Raw genomic sequence first — 26265 nt, 5'->3', positions numbered from 1 at the left:
CTCAATCCAATTGTTGAAAAATTCCATGTCTTCCTTGCAATTTTCGAGGACGTGTCTTGCCTTCAAGCATGGAAAATATGTTGCAAGAATATGGTCAGACAGTAGTGTCGACTAAAATAGTTTTGAAAGGTAACATACTACGTACTACTCATCCTCCATCGAATTATAGTTCAGTAACTACCTGCTACAAATCTACACAACTACAACACAACTTACCATAACTCAGCACAAGTTTTACACCTATATATATAAAATCGAATTTCAAGATTTTAACCAAGTCCAGTGGTAACCACCCACCATTATGGATTCAAATCCAAGAATTATAAATATCTTACACTAGTACCCCAAGTTGGTTTTCAGAACCAAAATGGAACAGAAGATTGACTCACAACACAAAATTGACCTTCACAAACTGGATTTCTTTAGAGTTTGTGAACGAACCACCCTAGTCAAACTCCAATCCAAGTTGAGCTTCAATCCACCTGAAATTGAACACTCACACCCTTCACTAGCTCCCTTTCTCTGCCTCTTTTTCCCGACGAATACAACCCTCATCTTTCCCTCTCTATCCAATAAAAACACACCCAGTAAACCAAAACAAATTGAATGTATAGGATTACCAGGTCACAATCAAAATTGGGCTTCAATCCACCTGAAAATTAGCACTCACACCCTTCACCAACTCCCTCTCTCTACCTCTCTTTCCCTGCGAATACAACCCTCAGTTCTCGCTCTCTTTTCGACAAAAACACACCCAGTGAACAAAAAAATAATAAAAATTAAAGATATAGAATTACCTGATCACACTCGAAACTAAGTTTTAATCCACCTGAAATCGACTTCTCACACCCTTCATTAGCTACGGAGTACCTCTCTTTGCTTCTCTTTCCCTTTCTCATGTCATTGCTAGAAATTTTGACTTTACAAACAAAATTACTTTGTCGGCAAAAGTCAAAATTTGTCAACAAAGAGTCTTCCCCGACAAAAAATTTTGTCGGCCATTTCATCGTGCAAAGCACGTCGGGTAAGAGTTTTCCCGACAAATTTTTGTGTTTAGTCAGCTAAGGTTCAACTTTTCCCAACAAACTATTTTTTATCGGCATTTACATCTTTCCCGACAAATATTTCATCGGTACAGAGCTTTTATGCCGGCAAATAATACTTTTTAGCCAACAAATTATGTTCGTCGTTATGGAAATTTTGTCGGCATAGTCTTCTCTCCCAACAAAATTAGTGTCATTGGGAAAGACATATAATTTATATTAAAAAAATAACGCTTTAATGCTCAGCTGTTATATATGCAAATCCAAATACAATACAAAAAAATTGTTAAGAAATAATACTTTATTGATTGATAAATTTCAAATGTACATCTAGAGTGCTTTACAAAAGCATGTCACACAATAAATTATCCTACTGTGATTCCTTAAAGTCGGCTGCCCTGTAGCATTATGCAAGAGCTTGTGTCATGAGGAAAGGGGCATTCGCAGCTTTATTTCCACGCAAGAAAATGAGCATTCCCAGATTTATATCAAATGGATTTCAAAAATCCAATAACACCAAATATGCAGGAGCTTGTGTCATGGGGCAAGAGGAGAAGAATTTAGTGGCTTCCTGAAGACCGTTGCGACCTCAAACCTTGGATGATGTAAGGGCTGCAATAACACCATAGTATTACAATAAACAATGAAAACTAAACCAATTTGTCAACTAGAAAGCATGTAGTTATATCCAATACTTTCCCATTACAAAGAGCCTAATCCCTTTCTAAGTTCATATTCCTTCAATCCCAATATACTTGAGACATTATATTGAATGTTAACTCACAAAGTCCTCCTTTACGATAGTCCAAATCGACATTATATTGAATGTTAACATTTAAAAGTTAAGTGCATGCCAAATTTGGGTGGTGCAAAACTAAGAAAAGTATTGACAAATAATTAGTTAATATCTATTACCCGATCAACCCGTAAAACAGTGCAGGCAGCATCTGCAGCATAATTGAGAGCAAAGAACCTATAACAAACCACCCAACATAGAAGATTAATACCTATATCACATGACAGAATCAGTATGACAAGCTAGGGTCAGAGCGCTTCTTAAACCAGAATCTAAGCAACATATAAACCGAGAATCTACAGAACCTACATGATTGCCTACACACAAATCCAAAGTACTAATGCAAGTAGAGGTTTGCCACAATATACTAGAAAATGAGCATTCCTAGTTTTAGACCAAACGGCCTTCACTGAAACCAACCCAAAGTTCAATAACCCCACGTATGCAAACTCTAACTGTTGTACCTTGGCCCGTTTGTTAGTGCGGAACCGAGATTCAGATTACAACCTCACCAAAATCACACACAGTTGAACAAAATAAAATACAAGAAATAAAGACACAGAGAAATTTGCGAGGTTCGGCAAAAACTGCCTACGTCCCCGAAGAGATATTGCTCTTCACTATGAGAATAACAGTACAAGTATACATGAGTTAAATCGACATAACCCAATCCCATATCCCTTGTACACCCACTCACAGAATTTTCCCAAGAGCCTCACTCTACACCAAGAGTTCTTTCACTAGAATACTTTTCACTCTAGCTCTCTTGATTTTCTCTCAACCCATGTTCAACCTTTTCCATGGGAGAGCCGAAATGCTCTCCCCCTTGGATGCTCTCTTTCACACTTCACAAAGGCATAACCAAATGCCTTAATATAAACAAAAGGCCCCGCCTTCTCTCTCTTTCGGCTCATCACACAAGGCCAATTCTTTGCCTTTGTAAAAGCCACAAATCAAGGGCTAGACATCATAATGATGTCCCCCTTTTTCTTTGTCCCTTTCTTTAGCCGAAAGTAGCTAGCACTCCACATGGTTGAGATGAAATTGTTGCCAACTCATAATATGAGCCAATCACGACACTAACATTTAAAAAGATTGTATTACATTTAGCACAAACAAGAACACAAACTAGAACATACTTCAAATAAGAATCCACCCTCACAAGGCACTTGTAAGCATAAGAAGTTACATGGAGCGACTTCTGTTATCAAGCATATAGTTGCAATTAAGCACACCATCTTTGAGGGCATCAAACCTTCAAGCCCATTTCATTGCTCTAAAACATTTTGAGACCATTTTTCATGCTACTTCAGTTTCAATGTCAAGTACCATGAGCCTAATTTCAATTGATTACACAGAGGGATTGATTTTTGTGGTGCAAAGACTCACAATCAATTTTAACTATAAAACCATTACTGCAGCTTGATTGAAGTCTCGCATAAATTGAAGTTAAAAGCAATTAAAATCCAGAACATGGATTACGCATCCTCAAACCCTAACTAAGGATCCTCCATCAAATCATTACCTAAAATCCCCTCAGAATTACATTGGAAAAACAAATCTAAGAAAGGAACCATAAATTTGAGACTAACAGAGAGCTGAGGGGAAGGATTAGAGTAGGGTCTGAGAACATACCCAAAACGTTTTAGAGTAATAAAGTGCAACGAAGCACCCAGTATTAGCGATTACGAAGCTAGAGTAGCAGGGGCACTTCGACGGCAACGGCAACAGAGAGTAGATGAAGCGATGACGACGGCGAGCCAAAAAACAATGTTGACGGAAAGCGAACAGTGGCGCCGTAAGAGAGAGAAAGAGAGAAGAGGGGGCTGGGCTATCCGCATATAACAGGGTTTGTAGAAAATACGTTGAATCTAGATTTAAAGGGGAAATTCTTTAAACTGAAAATTTGAGCGGGGAATCGAAAAGACAAAAAAAATAAATGAGCGGGCAGGAATTAATCCGCGCCCCTCTCTTGATGACGAACGGACATGTTTTTGCCGACTATTAGTTTATTTGTGGGCTTGAAAGTTCTTTGCCAACAAACTTTTCATCGGCATAGGTCTAAATGTTTCAAGCCGACGAATTAAAATTTTTGTCGGGCAAAGGCTCTTGTGCCGACAAAATTTTACTTTATCAGCTTTAAGTTTGTCGGTAAAATAATATTTTCTAGCAAATTAAACTATTAGCCCGAACTCTTTTCAACAAAAACATACCCGGTGAAAACAAAAACAAAAAAAAGGCATAAATTGCAATGGGTCACAAAGACCCAGTCCTAGGTGTGAGCTCGTCAGTTTGCAACCTTTAAATTCTCATCTACATGTAAAGTCTACAATGGGCAACTTAAAAACGCCATTCTCCCTATAGACGCCATATAGAATTAGTGGGCCTTTTGGGCCCTTGATTTAAGGTGAGAGGAAAATATTTTTAAAAGTTTTTTATTATTCTAAAGTAAAAAAAATGAAAGAAAGAAAAAAGCTCTATGTAGTATAGCTAATCTGAAATAAACATGTGTTTCAATTGATTTAAGGTGATTATAATCTCAACTACTGAAATGAGAATTCGAACAGAAGAGTCTGCAGATGAGCATACTGCTCTAAATTTTTTGATATTAGTGCCCCAACTTTAATTTGTTTGAGGTTAAGCTCTTATTGCATTATGTTAACATGTAGCTTATTTAGTAGAATATGATCTCACTTTTAGCGGAACTAATTAACTCAAATGCAACAAACAGGCCGTTTCATCAGCACGAGAAAACAGAATTACGTACAGAGCTTTACTTGAGGCTTAATCATTCGAAGGTGCAAAGCAAAGCATGGAATTGGATACCCAAACCCAACCCAATCCAACATAGTTTTAACTTTTTCGTTTCTTTCCTTCCATATATTTTTATTTTTTTATTTACTTATGTTAGCTCTGCACCTTCTTTTGCTTGCTGATCTCTCCCTTCGCATTTTCATAGATTTTTATGCGGAATGATTTCGAATTTGACAACCGCTTCACCGGAATTCTGAAAGCAGTTTCTTAGTGTGATCGGTGCAAGAATAAGATCAAGCTTCTTCCCCTTCAAACATTATACAATATACTTTGTTTAATGTCCTAACCTTTGAAGTTGGATTGCATAAGGGCATATTTTTGGTCTTGGTCTTGGTCTTTACCTATGCATAAACTAAAACAAGACAGGGATATATACATATCTAAAGGTGTTGGAGATGGAGACGGAGATATTGCGTCGAGACGAGGGAAGACGAAAATTTTTCTTCCGCCTATTGAAAGCCATTGGCATCTCCCTCCCCAAGAGAAAAACAAGCCTGATTCATCTATAATGTCAAACTTAGGCTTCAAGACAATGCTGTCATATCCGCTCAAGTTTCGGGACTCATTCAAGAGGCTCGGAGGGAGTAGTAGTAGGAGCTTCAAAACGGTTCTCGGAGGAGTTCATGATCCGAAAGATGAAAAATATGTTGAGTCTTTCAGAGAATTGCTTTTTATTGAGGGTCAACTTCCTCCACAGCACAATGATTATCATACCCTTTTAAGGTAATTAGTAATTTGATGGGACAATGTTCTCAAATATAAGAAATGATTTGCAACTATCAATTTAAGATAAATTGTTTCTAATATTTCTATTTGATGATGATATATAGGTTTCTTAGAATGAGGGACTTCGATTTTGTGAAAGCAAAAGATGCGTTCTTGATTTATCTTAAGTGGCGTGAGGATTATCAGGTTGATGAAATTCCAAAGGTGAAATATTCCAAACTAAACTTTATTTTTTGCTAGATGAAGTGTGAATATTACTCTATCACATTGATTTTACAGCATGAAATCTCATCAAATCCAATAAGTAATAGAATCAGTTCGGTATTTAGGAAGGTCGATGCCGGAAAACGGATTTGAGAAGCTTTCGTTTAGGTTGTTTATAGCCCACCAGTGCAGATTTTTCTTTTAAATTCCTAGCTCCTTTAGAGTACATAAATGCAGTTGCTTTCTTATGTCCTTGTTCCAAATGTGGAAGGTGGTTTCCTATTTGATTTTCGGAACCCCATTTCTTCGAAAAATATATGCGCTATCATGCTCTTTTAGATCATGATAATTAAGAATGTGATAGTTGGGTTAATAAGAATACTGATCACCTAGAAGCTTGGAACACAAGGTACTCAAAAGGCCAACTCTCTTTTTTTAAAAATGATATTCTACTTAATCTTATTTAAGATGTTATTCTAAGGTCATTAAGATGATTCTTGATATGAGTTTTCCCTTACTGTCAATTCTTATATTTTTCTATGTCCCAATCAAGTGTTCGAGTTAGTTAGCGCTATGTGGCTTAATCGAAACAACAATTAATTGTGGGATTCCGCATTGCAGGAGTTTAAGTTTGAGGAGTATGAAACAGTAAAGAAATGCTATCCCCATGGATATCATGGTGTAGACCGATATGGTAGACCAGTATACATCGAAAGGATCGGGATGGTGGACCTTAACAAACTTCTGCAAGTAACTACCCCCGAAAGATTCACCAAGTATCATGTTTCCGAACAAGAGAAAACATTAAATTTGAGATACCCTGCGTGTTCGATTGCAGCTAAGAGGCATGTAGCATCTACAACAAGTATTTTGGATGTGCATGGAGTGGTGAGTATTTCTTTCTTATATTCCATCTAGAGAAAACCTTTTGAAAGCATGTCTCAACCGGAGGGGAGTTTTCAAGTCTCGTCTCCGTCATCCTTGTTTGAAATTTTTTTCTGTATTCCAAAAAGATTGATTTTGCTGGTTAGGGCTTCAAGCTGCTTAGGGTTTAGGGTTCTAATATATTTGAACTTTATGTGTTTGATTAGGGATTGGCTAATTTCTCAAAGCCTGCCAGATATATTTTTATGGAAATTCTGAAGATTGATAGCAATTACTACCCAGAGGTACGTGGGTTGTCATTGTTCCCGCGGTACTAATGCCAAACGAAAAGATAAGCGTCATAGACGATGGGATGTTAAAAGGCGGTATATTTTCATTTGAAAATTGATGATGGAAAGTTTGGAGCTAGGACATCATATTTTTCTCAACATATGTGTGTATATGTTCATGTACATCTTACTGACTTTGAGGCAGCTGATATTTTCAGACTCTAAATTGCCTCTTTATCGTCAACGCTGGATCCGGGTTTAAAATGCTGTGGAAAGTAGTGAAGGCTTTCCTTGATACAAGAACATTAGCAAAGATTCAAGTAAGGATTCTGTTATCGAGGGTATAAATTGTAGCACCTTCATTAATTTCAGATGACGGACTAATTGTTTTCGAAATCTACGAGATCACTATTGCAGGTGTTGGGATACAATTATCACAGTGAGCTGTTTGATGTTGTTGATCGAAGGTAAACATAATAATCTAGTGCAAATTCAAAGAAAGAAAAAATAGAATAACTTTTCATATATTGGTGCACATAAAATGTTACTTAAACTCTCCTTGTAATTGTTTGGTTAAAATTCAATTCTCTGCAGTAATTTGCCAACTTTTCTGGGTGGAAACTGCACCTGTTCCGATTACGGGGGATGCCTTTTCAGTGATAGAGGACCCTGGAACAATCCTGAAATTACAGAACTGCTTCAGGTCATCAGTTTTCTGTTTTCTGTTAATTCTAAAAGCTTTCCTTCCCATGTGTACTTTAATGCAACTTTTTGAGCTTATACTTAGAAGGTACAATGCTGACGCAGTAATATAGTCGAGAAAAAATGTTCATCTATATCTTTCAGGCGATTTCAGTTGGCAACGAGCTAAACAACTGTGAAGAAAACGGTGATCAGGGATCAGAAGAGGCGTTGGTGCGCGACACGGTAATTATTAAGCAGCTCCTTTAACCAGAATCTTACTTGCATAGATCTCAATTTATTAAGAACCATAAAACTTGAAAGAAGTGATAGGTTGTTTGATATACTTCATTTTGTGTGGCACTGCATCGCAGAGAATCCAGGATTTGGAAGCAGCGCTTAGCGACGTGAAGAAGGCAAGTTGGGACTAACGATTGCGCTCTTATTTCGGGGTACAGTTCAACACATTATGCAAAAATTATGCTGATTCTTGTTGTATTTTTGCAGAAGATCGAAGCATTAGAAGCTGCACTTAAAGAAACCAAGATAGTGAGTCCTAAAACATTTAATTTTTATTCTTCTTGGTACTACTAAGTTACTAACCTAAAACAAACATGTTTAATTAGTGAGCCTTTCACTCTTTATCTTGACAGGTCTTGAAAGAACTCGGGAAGGATGTACAAGAGTTGAGATCAACTTCCTAGGAACTACTATTAAGCAAGCTCTAATTAGCAAATAAATGTGTATCGTTTAGGGGATCGATCCATCTGTGCTCCTACAAGCTATATTTAACCTCTCGCGCTTCTGCTACGAACACGGAGAAGTTGGAAAGGGGAGTATTGGTGCTTTCACCATAGACGCCACTGCATGTTCGTGCCTTCATCTCATCAGTAGCCACCGTTACTAGAGTATCAGCCTATATATTGAAGCAAAACACTGCCTATTGAAGCAAAATGTCACTAGTTTCCTTTGCCGTGGCCTCCAAATCAGAGGCTATAAAATAAATTTCTAGTAGTGACTAATAACGCTCATTTTTTTTACTTTCCAAAAATTAATAAATTATACTTTTAAAAGACATTTTTTTGTTTGCTAAAAGTTTAAGTTTAAGGACTTATGGAGGGGTCTTAATCGATCAAAAGGTATTAGTTTTAGCGTATTTTCTGAAAATCTCCCCCACCATTTTGAGTAGGCCTAGCGTCTGTCGTGTAACACCTGTTATCTTAACGGGTCGTGTCGTATCACATCTATTATTTTAACGGGTCCTTAACAAGTAGGGTAAAGTGACCCGACCCGTTACGACCCGTTAAGAAAAATATTTTTTTTTCCTTAAATTTGCACATACCACACATTGCCACATAAATATTCCTTTAAAACCTTAAAACACATTTGTCGTTTAAGTACTACAACTACACTAAAAAATAAGAGCCTAATAAACAAACATCCATACACTACTAGTCTATTACAAAATATTAAATGTGCAAAGATATACAAAATGAAAGAGCTTTTGTTTTCAAGGTTGTGAAGCCTTTCTCAAAAGTTATCATCCTTGCCAATGGAACTAAAAGCTTGCATGTTATTCCTTTAACAAAATCCTCAATTTTCATCGATCATTATGACATAAGATTTTGTGGTATCCACTTGTGTAAATATTTTAAATTCATGATCAAATTAGTTCATTGTATTCATATAGGATCAAGGAGTGTAGCTGTAAAAAAAATATCAAAATAGGAGTTAAAATAACCGTTAAATCGTGATTTTTCGTTTATAACCGTAAAAAAGTTTTGTCCCGTTACTTTGTCTCTGTATGTTTGCTTTCCGCATTTTTTGGCGTATGCGATCTTGAAGTATATACAAACATGTTTGAAGGTTGGATCATTGAAACTAGTTTCGTAGAATGCATATCCCATCAAAACAATAGATTCACTAACAATTAAGAGTTTATTCATACTTTCATTAAGTATAACATAAGATTTTGTGGTATCCACTAGTGTAAATATTTTAAATTGAAGATCGAGTTCATTCATTGTATTCATATAGGGTCAAGGAGTGTAGCTGTAAAAAATCATCCAAATCAGAGTTAAAATAACCGTTAAATCATGATTTTTCGTTGATAACCATTGAAAAGTTTTGTCCCGTTACTTGATCTCTGAATATTTTTTTTTTTACGATTTTTGGTGTATGCGATCTAACAAGTTTGACAGTTGGATCGTTGAAATTAGTTTTGTAGAATGCGTATCTTATCAAATGATAGATTCACTAATACTTAGAGTTTATTTATACTTTCATTAAGTATAACATAAGATTTTGTGGTATCCACTAGTGTAAATATTTTAAATTGAAAATCGAATTCATTCATTGTATTCATATAGGGTCAAGGAGTGTAGCTGTAAAACATCAAAATGAGAGTTAAAATAACCGCTAAATCGTGATTTTTTGTTTATAACCATCAAAAAGTTTTGTCCCGTTACTTGATATCTGAATGTTTGTTTTTCGCAATTTTTGGCGTATGCGATCTCAAAGTATATACAAACATGTTTAATAGTTCGATCATTGAAACTAGTTTTGTAAAATGCATATCCCATCAAAACAATAGATTCACTAACACTTAAGAGTTTATTCATATTTTCATCAAGTATAACATAAGATTTTGTGGTATCCACTAGTGTAAATATTTTAAATTGAAGATCGGGTTCATTCATTGTATTCATATAGGGTCTAGGAGTGTAGCTGTAAACAATCATCAAAATCGGAGCTAAAATAACTGTTAAATCGTGATTTTTTGTTGATAACCGTTGAAAAGCTTTGTCCCATTACTTGATCTCTGAATATTTGTTTTTTGCAATTTTTGGCGTATGCAATCTCGAAGCCTATACAAACAAGTTTGACGGTTGGATTGTTGAAATTAGTTTTGTAGAATGCGTATCCCACAAAACGATAGATTCACTAACATTTAAGAGTTTATTCATACTTTCATTAAGTATAATATAAGATTTTATGGTATCCACTAGTGTAAGTATTTTAAATTGAAGATCGAGTTTGTTAATTGTATTCATATAGGGTCAAGGAGTGTAGCTGTAAAAAATCATCAAAATCGAAGTTAAAATAACCGTTAAATAGTGATTTTTTATTGATAACTGTCGAAAAGTTTTGTCCCGTTACTGAATCTTTGAATGTTTGTTTTTTGCAATTTTTGTCGTATACGATCTCGAAGTATATACAAACATGTTTGACGGTTGGATCGTTGAAACTAGTTTCGTAGATGCGTATCCCATCAAAACAATAGATTCATTAACACTTAAGAGTTTATTCATACTTTCATTGAGTATAACATAAGAGTGTTAATCTTTTAAATTGAAGATCGAGTTCATTCACTGTGTTCGTATAGGGTCAAGGAGTGTAGTTGTAAAAAATCATCAAAATCGAAGTTAAAATAACCGTTAAATTGTGATTTTTCGTTGATAACTGTCAAAATGTTTTGTCCCGTTACTTGATCTCTGAATGTTTGTTTTTCACGATTTTGGGCGTATGCGATCTTGAAGCATATACAAGTTTGACGGTTGGATCGTTGAAATTAGTTTCGTAGAATACGTATCCCATCAAAACGATAGATTCACTAACACTTAAGAGTATATTCATACTTTCATTAAGTATAACATAAGATTTTGTGGTATCCACTAGTGTAAATATTTTAAATTCAAGATCGAATTCATTCATTGTATTCATATGGGGTCAAGGAGTGTAGCTGTAACAAAATCATCAAAATCAAAGTTAAAATAACCGTTAAATCGTGATTTTTCATTTATAACCGTCGAAATGGTTTATCCCGTTACATGATCTCTGAATGTTTGTTTTATACAATTTTTGGTGTATGCGATCTCAAAGTATATACAAACATATTTGACAGTTGGATCGTTGAAATTAGTTTCGTAGAATGTGTATCCCATCAAAACAATAGATTCACTAACATTTAAGAGTTTATTCATACTTTCATTAAGTATAACATAAGATTTGTGGTATCCACTAGTGTAAATATTTTAAATTGAAGATTGAGTTTGTTCACTGTTTTCATATAGGGTCAAGGAGTGTAGCTGTAAAAAATCATCAAAATCGAAGTTAAAATAACCGTTAAATCATGATTTTTCGTTGATAACCGTCGAAAAGTTTTGTCCCGTTACTTGATCTTTGAATGTTTGTTTTTTGCGATTTTTTGTTAGTGCGATCTCAAAACATATACAAACAAGTTTGACAGTTGGATCATTGAAATTAGTTTCGTAGAATTCGTATCCCATTAAGTTCAAAGGTGTGTGTGTATATATATATATATAGATATTAAGTAGATTTAAATTTATTTATTTTGTATGTATAACACTTAAGAAATTGAATAATATGTATATTTAAGCTGATCCAATGGTCACCAATTTTTAATATTTAATTTAATATATATATATATAATTATTATAGTTTTAGGGGTATAAAATTGTTAAATTAATATATATAATTATTATTGTATTTTTTTAGGGTTATAAAATTATAAAATTAATATTTTTCTTATCATGTATCGTGTTATCTACGTGTATACCCGAATCAACCTGTTATCTTAACAGGTGCTTATAGGGTTATCCGATAACGACCCGATTCGTTATCGTGTCGACCCAAACACCTGTTAATTTCGTATCGTGTCGTGTCTGGTTATCAGATCGTGTCAGGAATTGCCATGCCTAATTTTGAGGACTTAATCGGACAAGGATTTAATGGGTTAAGCAAAAGCATGGGGTGTATTGAGTGGATTGAGATGGAGTCCCACTTTAGTCTTTAGCATATTTTGCTGAAAATCTCCCCCACCATTTTGGAGGCAAATAGGACAAAAGCAACTTTGAAAAAAAAAAAAAAAAAAAAAGAAAAAAAGAGCCAATGATATGATTTAACATTGGTACTAGATAATGGATTGTGTTGTCATATTGCATCGTCTCAACAATTTCATGTCTAAAGGACACATGCAACTAGAATTTCACATTAGAATTTCTTCAATCATTTGGGTATAGATGGCATGCATCTAATCATGTTGACTATGTTTATCTTTTTTTTTTTTTTTTCTCTCATGGCTTTATTTTGGAGGCCTGTGATTGTGAAATAAGGTTGTATTTTTGTCATTTTAATGTGGTTGTAAGGCGTCACTTAGTATTACGGTGCAGTGATATTGTTCTTCACTTGTAAGTAAAAGGTCTTAAGTTTAAGTATTGTATGAATGACGAGTGTGTAGCAAAAATTCACCGTCTTTAGTCTTGATGAAATTGTACTTACAAAATAATAAATACCTTTCATAAATGACCAAAGCATCACACACCCACAAGGTGGAGTAAGGAGGTTTGGGCAATGGATCTCTGATGCCTAAGTCAGTAACTCTATAAAGAGTGAGTGTTTAGGACTTAAAGTGCGTAGCAAAAGCTTATATTTAGCGTAATGCTTACCGAAAAATGGTGGACATTAGGCATTTATAGGGAGGGGGCTGGCCATGGGGTTAGAATTTTACCTTACACATGGCGGCTTCATGTTGGCAAAAAGGTTGTGTCATTCGTAGAATGAATGTTGAAAGAATTATCCCAATATATTAATTAAGAGATAATGTCTTGGGGTTATAAAATTAGTATATTTGATTAATTGTGATGAAGATTCCTTACTTGTTTGAGTTAATCTTCCATTAGAAATGTATTAAAGATAAGATTTGATATTAATCTTGCCTTTGACTTTTCCATGCCACAAGCAGGGAGCTTGGAGATGTTGTAGACAGCTGCTCGAGCCTCCAGGATGTTGAACTGTGTGTGAGAATATTTGTGTGACCTGTCAATTTAATGAGGTCAATCTTGTTTTTTTTTTTGAAAAAAAAGTCACGCTATGTCTTTTAAATTTTGAGAATTCTTTTTTGCTCCAAAACGAGGTTGAAACTAATTTATTTCTCTACTCTTTAGTGTAAATATTAGGCTTGAAATAGTTTAAGGACAATGGTTGATGAAAAAAAGTTAAATGGTTGACGACCACCTTGTTAAATACTATTTTCTCGGTTCCATGTCTTTAAATGCAAATTTTCTTGTTGATGTCATATAAATTAAGGAAAACTAATGAAAAGTGCTTGAAAAGTTTTAGTTTTAATAAAAAAAAAAAACCATGTTATAACTTATAACTTTTGTTTAATGATTAGTGTTGGAAGTATGCCCACAAAGCCACTCATTTGATGTAATAGCTTTTGGAATACTTATTGTGTTAAAATATTATATGTTTAATAAAGGGCAAAGCTTATTGTTAATCACTATTTATTGTATTATGTGTTTAAGCAATAAGGGAATCCAAGGAATGTATTTAATCTAAGAGAGAAGTGATCTAAGTAAGTTAGATTAACGAAACCTTTCTCTTATGCTCATTCCCAAAATGTTCCTAACCATAGGATTGCCAATTAGGCATTGACAATCCGCTAAGGTTAGTATGTGTTATGTTAACTCAAGCATGAGTATGACTAGTCTCAATTCATTTGAGTTGGACACTGAAACAAACACATAGGTGCTCAAAAGGTAATCGAGTACACTGAACAACGATCAAAAGAGAGTTCGAAAGTACATGTCATGTAAGAACTCGTAAGTTGCAATATGCAAAGTAGTCCTTTGACATGAGGCATCATAGATGTCTAATGGTTAGGTCCTTGATCTTTGATCATGTCAAAGGCATTCCATCAAGAGTGTCTAGGGTATTGTTGGGGTCAAGCTATATAGTCATGTAGGCATATGAATGCACAACAAGGGATCTCTAACCTTCCATGGTGGAGGGAGAATACTCTAAGATATGGTTCGGGAGTCTTTGGCCAAAGCATCTGAATATGACTTAGGAAGTTTGTTCCAAATCATATTCAAATGAATCATATAGAGAAGTATCACATTGGATAGTAGACATGAAACAAACTATCACTCAAACAATGTGATTAAGAGTATTGCATTAGAGAAGGACCATATTGCATTGTAATTGTAACTAGATAGGTTCTCCAACCACTTCTACTTAGCTTGGGTAGCCATGACATACTGCTAGGTGTCACTCATGGTTTGTGGAAGCCCTGATAATTAGAAAACACTAATCTTCATCAAAGGGAGAATTAAAATGTAGTTTCAATTCATAATCGATCGTTAAGAGTAACAATCGCCCATTACCTCGTTAATTGGAACCTAATGGATCATACATTGAGTAAGGATGAAAGTGAAGAAATATAAATGAGATGGATAAGCAATTAAATAGTTTAATTGGTAATGATCAAGATTAATTAATTAGTTAATTAATCTTACGAAAGGTTCGTATTGGGCTTTTAAGTTGGTTTTGGGTTTTGGGACCCAAAAAGGGTTTTCGGTCCTCAAAGCTCATTGAGTTTAGGTTGTATGACAACTAAAACTAAATGGAAATTAGCCCAATAACTAAGTCAAAACCGGCCATAGGGTGAGTGGATGCAAACTTGGCTTAATTGCAAGTTTGCCAATCACATGTGAAGAGGTATAAAGGTAACTTTATAGACATTCTCTCACTAGAGTTTTCTTGAGGCAAAGAATGAGAAACACTTTCTCTCTTTTTCTCTATAGAGGTCGGCCACTTAGGGAGACTTTCACTAGCATCAAAAGTCTCTCTAAGTCATCCATCTTCTCTTCACACTACATCTTTGGTGTGGAGACCTAAACCAAACCTTTGGTGCTTTTGGAGTTCCTTTCCTTACATCCTCAAGGAGCAAAGGAGATTCAAAAGGAAGACAAATCACAAGGAAGATTCAAGGAGCTAGGAGGTGACTTGAAGGCCCTCCACTTGGGTGAATCCTTTGTGTAAATAAGGATGAGCTTCAAGGGTAATGAATCTCAAAAACCTTTATTCTCTTTAATGTTGTTAAAGAGTCTTGTGTTTCACCATTCACTAGGCTTTGAAAGTGATGGGTTTTAGAATTGTTTTTGAATGCATGCCTACTTTAAAGTGTTAATAGTTTGCCTATGTGTTCAAATGTTCTCACATGTTCTTAGCTAGGACAAAAATTTTCCTTGAATTAGTACAAGGCTCATATTAAAGTAGTCCAACTAAAAATGGCCCAACTATAATAAATTATGATTTGTCGATTTTACCCCTAACTTTTTTATGTTGAGTTCCAGATTTTCGTTGTTAATGGAGTTCATCGTTGTTTTGCAGACCTTCTTCTTTTTCCTTGAAACAAAAATATAGATCCTCATGCTATTTGATTTATATTTTGTATTATTTCGTTGAAATGTGATCGTCGTTATTATTCTTAGTGTATTCGAGGTACTATTTTTCAATTTTTCTTCATCAGTAGAGTTCATTGTTTGTTTCTCCAGAAAATAAATTTGAGATCTGCATGCTATTCAATAATAACGACGCGTCACTGTTTTTGGAATCTAAGTCACTGTTTCTAGATTTTGGTTCTTTTCTTTCCAGATACAATGTTTGTTTGTGCACAGAAAAAACAAACATTGTATCTGATTTTTTCCAGAAACAGTTTTATGTTTTTTTTTTTTTTTCCAGACACTTTTTTGCTAGTTTCTGCCATCAAACTTCTTTGAACTTGTTTTGGCGGCTTTGTTCCAATGAATGCTTCCTTTTTCAACTTTGATTTGGTTGTTTTTGAAATGGGGGAATTTGGTTTGATAGGAAGATAAGGAGTTATATTATGGCGATTTCGTGTTGGGTTGAGGTTGGTGAAGAGTCAAGACATCCTCCTCTCCTTTCATTCGCTTTCTCCTCTTCTTGCTCACCAAAATCAAGCACACCAAAACCACACCAAGCAACCAAAAACTTGCCAACACTAACTCCCACAAAAGCACCCGGGACAGTTCCACCACCTCACTTATCAACGACATCCACGGCTTTGCCACACTGGCATGAACCATGGTCACGTTAATTCTTGAGCCCATAAAATCAATCCACACTTGATAATTAATTCCATTGTTGAGCTTCAACTCGTTGAAATCTTGATCAAGTTTGCCACTCCAATACTCTGCAGTGCTCGAAGCATTAGACGTAAGGGAGTTGATGTCCAAACCAACACAGTTGTCATCAAGATCCTGGAACTCTTGGTTTTTGAAGACATCAAACTCGACACCGAAGATGTTGTTGGGGTCGCCATTGTTGTAGAAGTTGAAAAAAACCCAAGTGCTGCGCAGAGCTTGCGCCGCTTAAGTTAGAAAAGGGTGAGAAAATAATGGTTTTTTATTAAACTTTGAGCCTTTTTGGTTAAAAACATTTTCGGATGGTTTTTGGTTAAATATTTGTCGGCCCAAGCCCTTTTCTTTAAAGCTCCCTATAAATTATAGGCATCCTATTACAGATATGTATATTTGAGACTTGCTAGATGTGCTTTTCTTTTCGATTTTACTAGACTTGTTTATGTACTATAATATACTTGCCGTTATTATAATGAACTTATTTTTCTGATAAAAGTAATGAATAAAATTGGCAAATAAATTCACAGATTTATGATTAAATTAGTTTGATGAAAGCTGGTCACAAGATGTACGATGAACGGATATGATGTGAGGATGAGAATCTTCATCGGATCCTCATTCGTTTACCACAACTTGTAATTGTAACAAATAAATCATTTTATCATATACTCCAATTGGTTTAAAGTACGGGTGCAACTCGAACGGTTTGGGTGGGTTGGAAGGTCAACCTCATCCTAACCCAACTTTTACAATTCGGGTTCAGGTTCGGGTTGAATTTTATCCAGGTTCATTTGAGCTTTGGTTTATTTGGGTTAGGGTTTACTTGGGTTGCCCAACTTTTTCAAGTTTAATCTTGTAACAACTTAGATTCGAAGAATTCCTAAAAAAATTAAGCCAAGTAACATCAAAGCTTAGTTTACTCTAATTTCATAAATCAATTTATTATAAAGCTTTAGGATTTAGAGACTACGAATATGAGCTGACTAATCAAAGCCTCTTATTCCCTAAAAAATTAAGTAATTATAAAGGGTAATTTATTAAAAAAAAAATATTAGAAAGGGCGTTGGTTTTTGGACTTGGCACACTTGGGTGTGGTATGAGCATTAATTGATATGGGTTACAATCTGGTTAGATTGAGTTTGATTAGTCAGGTTAGGTTGAGGATGGACGGGCAAATGATCAACCTAACTCAACCCAATCAATGAACGAGTTGAAATTGGGTTGGGTTGGGGCGGGTTAAAAAAAAAAACCCGATTGTTCGGGTTTAAAGTCAGGTTGGACATGGGTGGGTTCGGATTGGCCCAACCCAAGTTGCACCCCTAGTTTAAAGTACTAAATTATATATATAAAAAATGCTATTTTTAGCAATGGCTAGTTTGGCATTGGTGTGCTTTAAAAAAAAATTAAAAAAAATTAAAATTGTTTATGCTGTGTTGTAAGAATAAACAGCTGTAAAATAAAGTTGTTAAGTATTTGGTAAAAAAATTTGTTGGAAAAGTGCTTATAATAAATAAAAAAACAGTGTCTTAGCATCAGGTAAACTTTTATAAAAATTGTTTTGAATATGTTAAATGGTTAAAAAAGATATAGTATTTATATAATAGGGTAAATATCAGTTTGCCACCCTCAAGTTTCGTGGTTTTCAACATTTGGTACATGAAGTTTTTTTTCGTCCCAGAGTCATACCTAAAGTGTTAATTTTGGAACAGTCTTATACATCCGTTAGTCTGGTTGTTAAGTCTCCTAATAACCAATGATGTGGCACCCATGTGGACAATGAGTAGGCACCACGTGTCATTAAGGGGTCCACGTGGAAATTAAAAATTAAAAAACAAAAACAAAAACAAAACAAAAAAAAAAAAAAAGACCTAAAACCCTAAAACCTACCCGTCTTCTACCTCCCCTCATCCCTTCTTTACTCTGCAACCCCTACCCCCACACCCCCTCCTCCGCCGGGACCCTTTCCCTTCTTCATCCCCCCGCACCCTCTCCCTCCCTTCTCTCTTCCCCAACCAAAACCCATGTTCCTTTTCTGGTATTTTTTGCAATCGTACAAGTGTTTCCTCCATAGACTTCTCCTGGATCCAAGTGCTGCCTTCTCCTCACCTACTTTGCAACCCCTACCCCACCCCCCAACCCCTCTGGCAACACCCTTTCCCTTCCTCATCCCCCCGCACCCTCTCCCTCCCTTCTCTCTTCCCCAACCAAAACCCATGTTCCTTTTCTGGTATTTTCTGCAATGGTACAAGGGTTTCCTATATAGGCTTCTCTTGGATCCAAGTGCCCCCCTCTCCTCACCTCTTTAGATCCGACCCTCTTTCTGACGTCCCCAACTTTACTGTCGCTTACTCCGCCTTGATCTTCCTCAACCTTTCCTCAAGCTCGCTCAATTTGTCCACCACACCCTCCTCATTTTCCTTCCCCTTCTACATTGAGATAAAAGATCGAAAACCAAACCCAGTTAAGAATTTCAAATATTTGATCAAGAACAAATAGAACCACTTCTAGAATTGGGGAAAGAAAAGAGAACCCAGATAACAACTACCTAAGAATAAGGGGGAACCGAGGTCACGACAGCAGGGGGAGACCTGTCGACGTTGCTGCGATGGACGAATTGCAGAAGAGGATAGATGAGAGAAGGGAGGGAAGGGGTGTGGGTTGCAGAAGAGAGAATGGAGGGAGAAGGTGCGGGGGGAAGAGGAAGGGAGAGGGTGCCCAGGGAGGGGGTAGGGTTGCAGAGTAAGGAAGGGATGGGGGGAGGTAGAAGACGAGTAGGTTCTAGGTTTTTTTTTTTTGAATTTTGAATTTTGAATTTCCACGTGGACCCCTTAATGACACATGGCGCCCAGTCATTGTCCACATAGGTGCCATGTCATTAGTTAACGGAAGACTTAACAGACAGACTAATGGATGTATGAGACTGTCCCAAAATTAAGACTTTAGGTATGACTCTAGACGAAAAAAAACTTTAGTACCAAATGTTGAAAACCACGAAACTTGAGGGTAGTAAACTGATATTTACCCTATATAATAATTGTCAAAGTCAATACTATAGGGACAAAGATTGTAATTTTGTAAAACATGTTAAGTATATTTGCCATTTGAAAATTTTATTAAATGAGCATTGATTAATATGCATTGAAAAAAAAAAAAAACACTTTTTAAGAGGGCTTCTGATTTTCTATGTTTTTCTACTGTCATTGACAGTAATGTTTTAGAAAAGCACTTTTTTTTTAGTTGGTTTGGTATTGCTGTGTTTTGAAAAAAAAACGACTTCTGCTGTGCTGTGAGAATAAGTAGTTGTGAAATAAAGCAGTAGAGTGTTTGGTAAACTTTTTTGTAAAAGTGCTTTTGGAAAAAAAACAGTATTATAGTGTTTGATAAACTTTTATGTAAAACAGTTGTGACTATGTAAAATGACCAAAAAGGGTATAATACTAGATGAGCCATTGATTTAATTAACAAATAAAGGTGAATTACTAAATATACTTGCTTGATCTTAATGTACTATTTTTCCCTACGATTAGGAGTATTTTTCTCACTAAGTTTTTGATACCTAATGAAGTTTTGTTATTTTTTTAATCCTTTTATTAGTATTTTATTATTATTAATTCAGATATTTTCCCCTATTGAAACCCTTTCCACCAAACTCATTAAAAAAGTCCAACTCCCAAAAAGTTCCTTATGAACCTGCATCTCTCTATTCACCCTAAAAACCTCACCGACTTCACCAAAAAAATATGATTTTTTTTTGTCCATCAATCTACCTCCAAATCCAAAGGCACGAACCAACTACAAAGCCCACACTCTCCTGCTACTGCAACATCGAATTAGACACAGTCAAACCCAAATCATCAAGTCTGCAACCTCTAGTCCAAAGCCATACTTGCAATCTCTGGCATCGAACCTGAACGAAGCTTGAATTAAATAAAGCCTGTGCACCACGAATCTGAATCTCACAAACCCAGTTTGCATTCTGACGAAGTCCCAATTTGAGGCGCATGCTTGGAGATGACGAGGTGTTGGAGACGGGAGGGCAATGTTGGCAAATTGAAAAATTCATTACTAAAATTACTGTAGCTATGTGTTTTTCACAATAAGCTGCTTTTTGCAGCTTCCGGTTTTTAGCTTTTTTTCATCTAAAACTTTGAAATAAAGTTGGTTCGGAGTGTTTACCAAACACCAAAAACTCTTCTAACTTTTTTTGATACCCACTTTTTTAAAATCACCTTAGTACCAAATCAGGGCTAGTAATGTTCTAGATTTTTTTATAAGCTGTTTTTTTTTTTTTTAAAGCACTACAATCTCAAACCAGTCCTTAATTTAGGAAAAGTCATTTTCAACAGTATCTGCTAACTTATGACTACGACAGCCACGATGACATTGGAGAATTATTAGGACTAATAATGTCTTGTTAGAGAATAATAATTGTGGGATAGTAACATAACCACCCGCGAATCATTAAAGGGAATTAAGTACCCATAGAAGTCTAATGACCTTTTCACAAAAGGACTACTTCATCCAGATTAATGAACATGACTTCCAATTTTAACGTGTTATTGAAGTTGAATGCAGCTCAATCTCTTAGTAAATACATTGTCTGATTTCTACCAGTATTCAAAACTTTTTCGATAAGATCGATATTTTTATGGAAAATTCAAAAAGTTAGAGAAAGATAAGAAAATCGGAGGTGAAGTCCAAACTTCATCTTATATTGGAGAAACTCTTAAGTTTAAGCTAAAATCGACAAATATTATTGATATTTCTGACATATCTGTTAAATATCAAATAAACTCTTATATTTCGTCCAAACTAATGTTTGACAATCCTTAAAAGTTTGATGCAGGCCAAGGACTAAAGACGTTATTGCATAAAATTACTAGCAGCTAGGATTTAAGTTTTATAATATAATACATGCATGTTTAGAGTTATAATGCATGTATCTAGTGTTAAATTTGTGGCTTATGGAATTCCTAGGTTAATGACATTTTATGAAATCATTTAGTTTTTTTAGGAGTTATATTGTAAGCCTTTATTTTTTTTTATGTCTTTTCGTATTTTTCACTTTAAGTTGTAAGCCTATAAATACTTGTATTTGTAAAGAAGAATGGGAGAAGTTGTTTGAATTATCATATTGATATTTGAGTTGTAAACTCGTTTTTATATGCCTTTCTCTTGTTTAAGAGTCTGTTGCTTTGTTCTTTCTATTGTCTACATTGTAGGCAAGTACTAGAACCAAAGGTTATAGGGTTTTCAGGCCTCTTCTCGCACTAAGAGATAGTGGATCCTACCTATCAATCCTATCTATCATTTTATTTCATTACTATCTGCTGGGTTTTGCATCAAAGTTTCATTTTAAATTTCCATCATTTTCATCAAAAGCAACATATATTGATACCAATATTTGATGTAACAACTCGTCCCTAATTTTATGATTTTAATATTTTTAAAGAAGTGAATTAACGAAAATGGTCCTAGAGGCAACATTGTTGACTTTCATTGACCATCTTTTTGTGATGTGTATGAGCTACTATTTTACTGTATTTTCAAAGTACTCGACGGTACGAATGCGTAGGCGTAAGCAAAATCGAAATCAGAGTTATGATGGAGGTTTTACAGAACTACCAATCCGAAAAAATACTTTTGTAAAAATATTGTTTATTATTTTATGTATTTTTCATAATTATTATTTACTTTTGTATCAATATTTTATTATAATATAATTATTTTAATATTATTTTGGTGGATATTTTAATAATTTAGAAATTTATTTTGGTCCGTGGGGCCCACACCTCACAACTCTCCAATTCCTTCTTGCTACGTGTCCTTTTCCCCGAACTCTTTGGAAACCTTTCCCAGACTCTCTCATTCTCAGCTTTATGTTACTTTCTGATGCGAAAATTAACTTAACACACAAATTAACCCTCTTTTGACAATTGTAGTATATAAGTAAGTAGGGATCGTTCTTAAACCAGGGATTAGGAGGGATTGCTAAACACTTTTAACTGACTCAAATAACTAAAACTAAACTTTAAAACACTTAACTCAACTTAAAAGACTAACAACAAGTTCACAAGACTCCAAATAAGCTAAAAACACTCAAAACTGCCTAAAAACACAAACTGGGCAGATTTGACTCTCAACACAATTTTGGACGAATTTTGGTTTTCACTTGACTCAAAACACTTGAAAACACAATCTAAAACATATTCTAACTAGTTAGACACTCTAAAATAAATGGGGATTTGATTTTGGACGAAAATAAAGTAAACAAAACAGAAATTAGAACTAGGCAGATTTGCACGAATTTGGTGGAAATAAATGGATGATGGCCTAGCTAGGAGGTCTTTCTCCACACATGACATACTTGCATACAAAACAATCTCCAGTTGCTTATTCAATGAACCATGAACCTCAACACCCCAAGTTAATTAGGTACGCTTAAATTAACCCTTAGATTTTCCTCAAGTCATTGAATTAAATGGAATTAGCGCATTGTAATCAAATCATTCCTCAAAAGTTCTCTACATGAAAGCGCATAATAGAGAAACAATCAAAGATCATTCAATTCTATGAAAATCATAAGTGTTGACAAGGCATTCGTAACTATGAAAGTGCATGATACTTATGCCAAGAATTTACTTAACATGATTGTGACTAACAACCTTTACTACTTATGAATATAAGTTCCCAACGATTAGGTGAAGTTTCCTTATATCCTAGTGATGTGAGAATTACTTGACACTCAAATTAAACCCTCGTTTGACAATTGTAGTAGAATGGATAAGTGAGGGATCGTTCTAGACCGGGGATTAGGAGGGCTTGCTAAAACCTTCTAAATTGACTTAAAAACATAAAAACACAATATAAAACACTATTTAATGCTCGAAGAAAGCAAAACTAAAAATAAGAAAGATTAAGACTAAGACTTCAACGAAATAGGGGGGAATTGGATTTGGACGAATTTAAACTAAAATGAATACTTGGAAACAAAACAAATTGTAAATATGGATTTGACGGAAATGAATGGATGGGAAGCTAGCTAAGGGTTCTTTCTCTACACATGATATTTATGCATATGAATCAATTTCCAGTTATTCCTTCATTGAATTATGAACGACAATGCCCCAAATTAACCGTGACATCACTAGTTAACCCTTAGATTTTCCTTATATTATTGGATTGGATGGCATCATTCGACAACCCAAAACATTCTCAAAAGTTCCCTACATGTCATCATAATAGAGATACAATCGAAGATCATTAAGAATAATGAAAACCATAAGCATTGACAAAGCATTTGTAACTATGACATCATGTTACTCATGCTAAGAATTCAACTTAACGCGATCGTGACAAGCGACCTTCACTACTTTCAAGTATAAGTTAGTAACGATTATGTGAAACCTTCTTAAACTTTAGCCACATATTCATGCATGCTAATTAAGTGTCGACCCTCAATCAACAAACACAAATAAGTTAATCATCAAATAGTTAAGCCAATTGCATTCACGAATCAAGAGTTCATAACCGGAATTCATCAATTCATATCACATAAATAAACATGGTATTGAAATCACCCCTAGCCAAAAAGGGTTTAGTTCCTCATAACTTTGAAATCAAAGAAACACCTAAACATTCCAACAACTCAAACTTGAATTGTATGAACGTTTAGGCACTCTTCTCTTCCATTCCTCATATTACAAAACAAAGAGAATTGAATTTAAACATTGAAATCAAAGAAACGCATAAACATTCCAACAACTCAAACGTGAATTGTATGAACGTTTAGGCCCTCTTCTCTTCGTCTTCGTTTGAGCACAAGGACTAAGGGATGTTGTTGGTGTGTTGAATGGATTGGGGGATTATGGAAAATGAAGAAATGGAGGAGAAAGGGAATGGAATGGTGCAGAAAATGGAGAGACTCACGGCTAGGGAGAAGATGGAAGTGTTTGTGGTGTGTTGTGTATGAAAATGAGATGATCTTGAATGAATGAATGCAAGGGTATTTATAGGAGTAGTGGAGGGAACATATGGCTGTTTGTTTAAGATGCAAGTGGCTAATTAATGATGGAAAATCAGTTAGGAAAACATGTGAAAACTGGAATTGCATGTGAAGGTGTTGGAATGTGCTGAAATGGTGAAGGGGATACACGGCATTGAGAAGCTTTCTTGCTCATTTTCTGAATGCAATGATGAAGAGTTTAATAATTAATGCATGTAGGTGGCTGAAATGATGAAAAATGAGTGGTGGAAATGAAAGGGAAAGCTAGAAGACATGTGAAGATGCTGGAATTGATGAAGGGGATACACGGCAATGTTTGGAATGTGGAGAAAAGGGTGCATGTGGTTGTAATGTTTGTTGGTTAAAGATGCATGTGGATGTATTATACAATGGGAAAGTATGTGATTGAATTAAAGGATGCAAAGTGAATGAATCATGAATCATTGTGGATGAAAGGTGGAAGTGCATGTGTTGATGACTAGGTTAGTGGGTGGAAATCTGAAAATGGCATATAGGAATGGGAGCTCACGGTTTGAATGTGTAAAGTGTGTGTGAATGCATGTGAAGATGCAATAAATAATGTATGTAGGGTTAGGAAATAATGAAGAATGAGTGGTGGAAATGATGAAGTAGGAAGGTGGAAATGCATGTGAGATGTTTGGAAAGGAAATGGGAACCCACGGCAATGAAGTTGTTTTGTGTTGTGAATTATGATGAATGCATGTGAGTTAAAGAGGAGTATGGAAGTGAAATAAATGAATGATATGTTAAGTGATAAGTGAATGGTTTGATAAGTGATAAATGAACTAGTTTAAAGGGCTAGGGTTTAAGTACATAGAATGGGCCTAAAATAGGTTGGTTTGTATGGCATAATGTGTTTGATTGGGCTAGAGGTTTTCCATGGCTCAAAGGATTTGTTTGATTGGGCTAGGCCCTTTGTTTGATGTCCCCAAAGAGCATACAAGGCTTCAATTTCGTCCATCCTCTTTGCTCCATGATTAAGCTATCCAAAACATGCACAAAAATGCTCCAAATGGCCTCAAAATGCACTTTCTTGCTCCCTAGGCCCTTAGAACCTGAAAACACACAAAAGAAGCATAAAGGACTAAAATAACGAGAGAAACATAACGTAAATGCACGAGAACAAGCCATTTAAGTCGCATGAATATGCTCCTATCAAATACCCCCACACTTAGCTTTTGCTAGTCCTCGAGCAAAACAGAATAAAAACAAATAAACAAAACGACACTAAACACGTAAAACACAACCTAAACCTTCCAACAACCGTCTTAGGGATTTCCAATGACATGTTAAAAATCATCATTCTCACAGATTTTAGTCATCTTCACACTTAAGTACATTCTTAATCATAGTCACCATATACTAGTTCACAATTAAGCATTTAAAACCATGTTTTGAATGTAGTAACATGCCTTAGAGAATTTGCTCAATTCCTTACAAGATATGCACTCGATTTTCACTCAGAATTTCTAACTACACACCCTAATCTAGTCATATGTGAGAAGATTGATGTAACATGAAAACGAACACTCACATATAAATATCACAAAGAACGCAATTTCTGGAGTTAATAAGCATGTTTAGATATGATCTCATGAATGGAATGCTACTACTTAGACGCGAGAACCAGTGACACCATAAGCTCATACCAAGTTCAAACTCCACAAATTGAAATACACAACACTCAAGATAGAAGTCAAGGGTTGTAACGGGGCTTGGGGTATGTGGATAACAAAGAAGGGATATGGAAAACAAAGGTTCTTAAAGAAATAGTGAGCAAAGCATTTGAATCAACTTAGAATTCACTTTTGAATGAAAACTCAACTTTTGAACAAAAAAGGGAGAATTTAGA

General features: G+C 35.2%; 1 protein-coding gene and 1 long non-coding RNA gene across 3 annotated transcripts; one reads left to right on the top strand and one right to left on the bottom strand.

Moving 5' to 3' along the window:
• Nucleotides 1-1326: 1326 nt before the first annotated feature.
• LOC137721722 (uncharacterized) lies at nt 1327-3885 on the bottom strand. Of its 2 annotated transcripts, XR_011066707.2 has the most exons (3): nt 3475-3885; nt 1959-2016; nt 1327-1655 (listed from the first exon to the last, which is right to left on the bottom strand). It is a non-coding gene; the product is annotated as an uncharacterized LOC137721722 (long non-coding RNA). The 2 variants fall into 2 exon arrangements; XR_015961557.1 differs by lacking the exon at nt 3475-3885 and having other exon boundaries at nt 1959-3467.
• An 885-nt stretch (nt 3886-4770) lies between these two features.
• On the top strand, nt 4771-8532 carry LOC137721797 (Sec14p-like phosphatidylinositol transfer family protein). The gene is made up of 11 exons (XM_068460809.2): nt 4771-5376; nt 5484-5583; nt 6205-6471; nt 6675-6752; nt 6956-7057; nt 7155-7204; nt 7332-7440; nt 7584-7664; nt 7793-7834; nt 7926-7967; nt 8072-8532. Exons 1-11 carry the CDS (start codon nt 4997-4999, stop codon nt 8120-8122), a joined length of 1302 nt encoding a protein of 433 aa, XP_068316910.1. The 5' UTR covers nt 4771-4996; the 3' UTR covers nt 8123-8532.
• The last annotated feature ends 17733 nt before the right edge of the window (nt 8533-26265 follow it).

Source organism: Pyrus communis, chromosome 4, assembly GCF_041283825.1.
Source record: "Pyrus communis isolate YQ-2024b chromosome 4, ASM4128382v1, whole genome shotgun sequence".
Taxonomy (NCBI): Eukaryota; Viridiplantae; Streptophyta; class Magnoliopsida; order Rosales; family Rosaceae; genus Pyrus; species Pyrus communis.
This window is presented reverse-complemented; position numbering and strand designations above follow the sequence as displayed.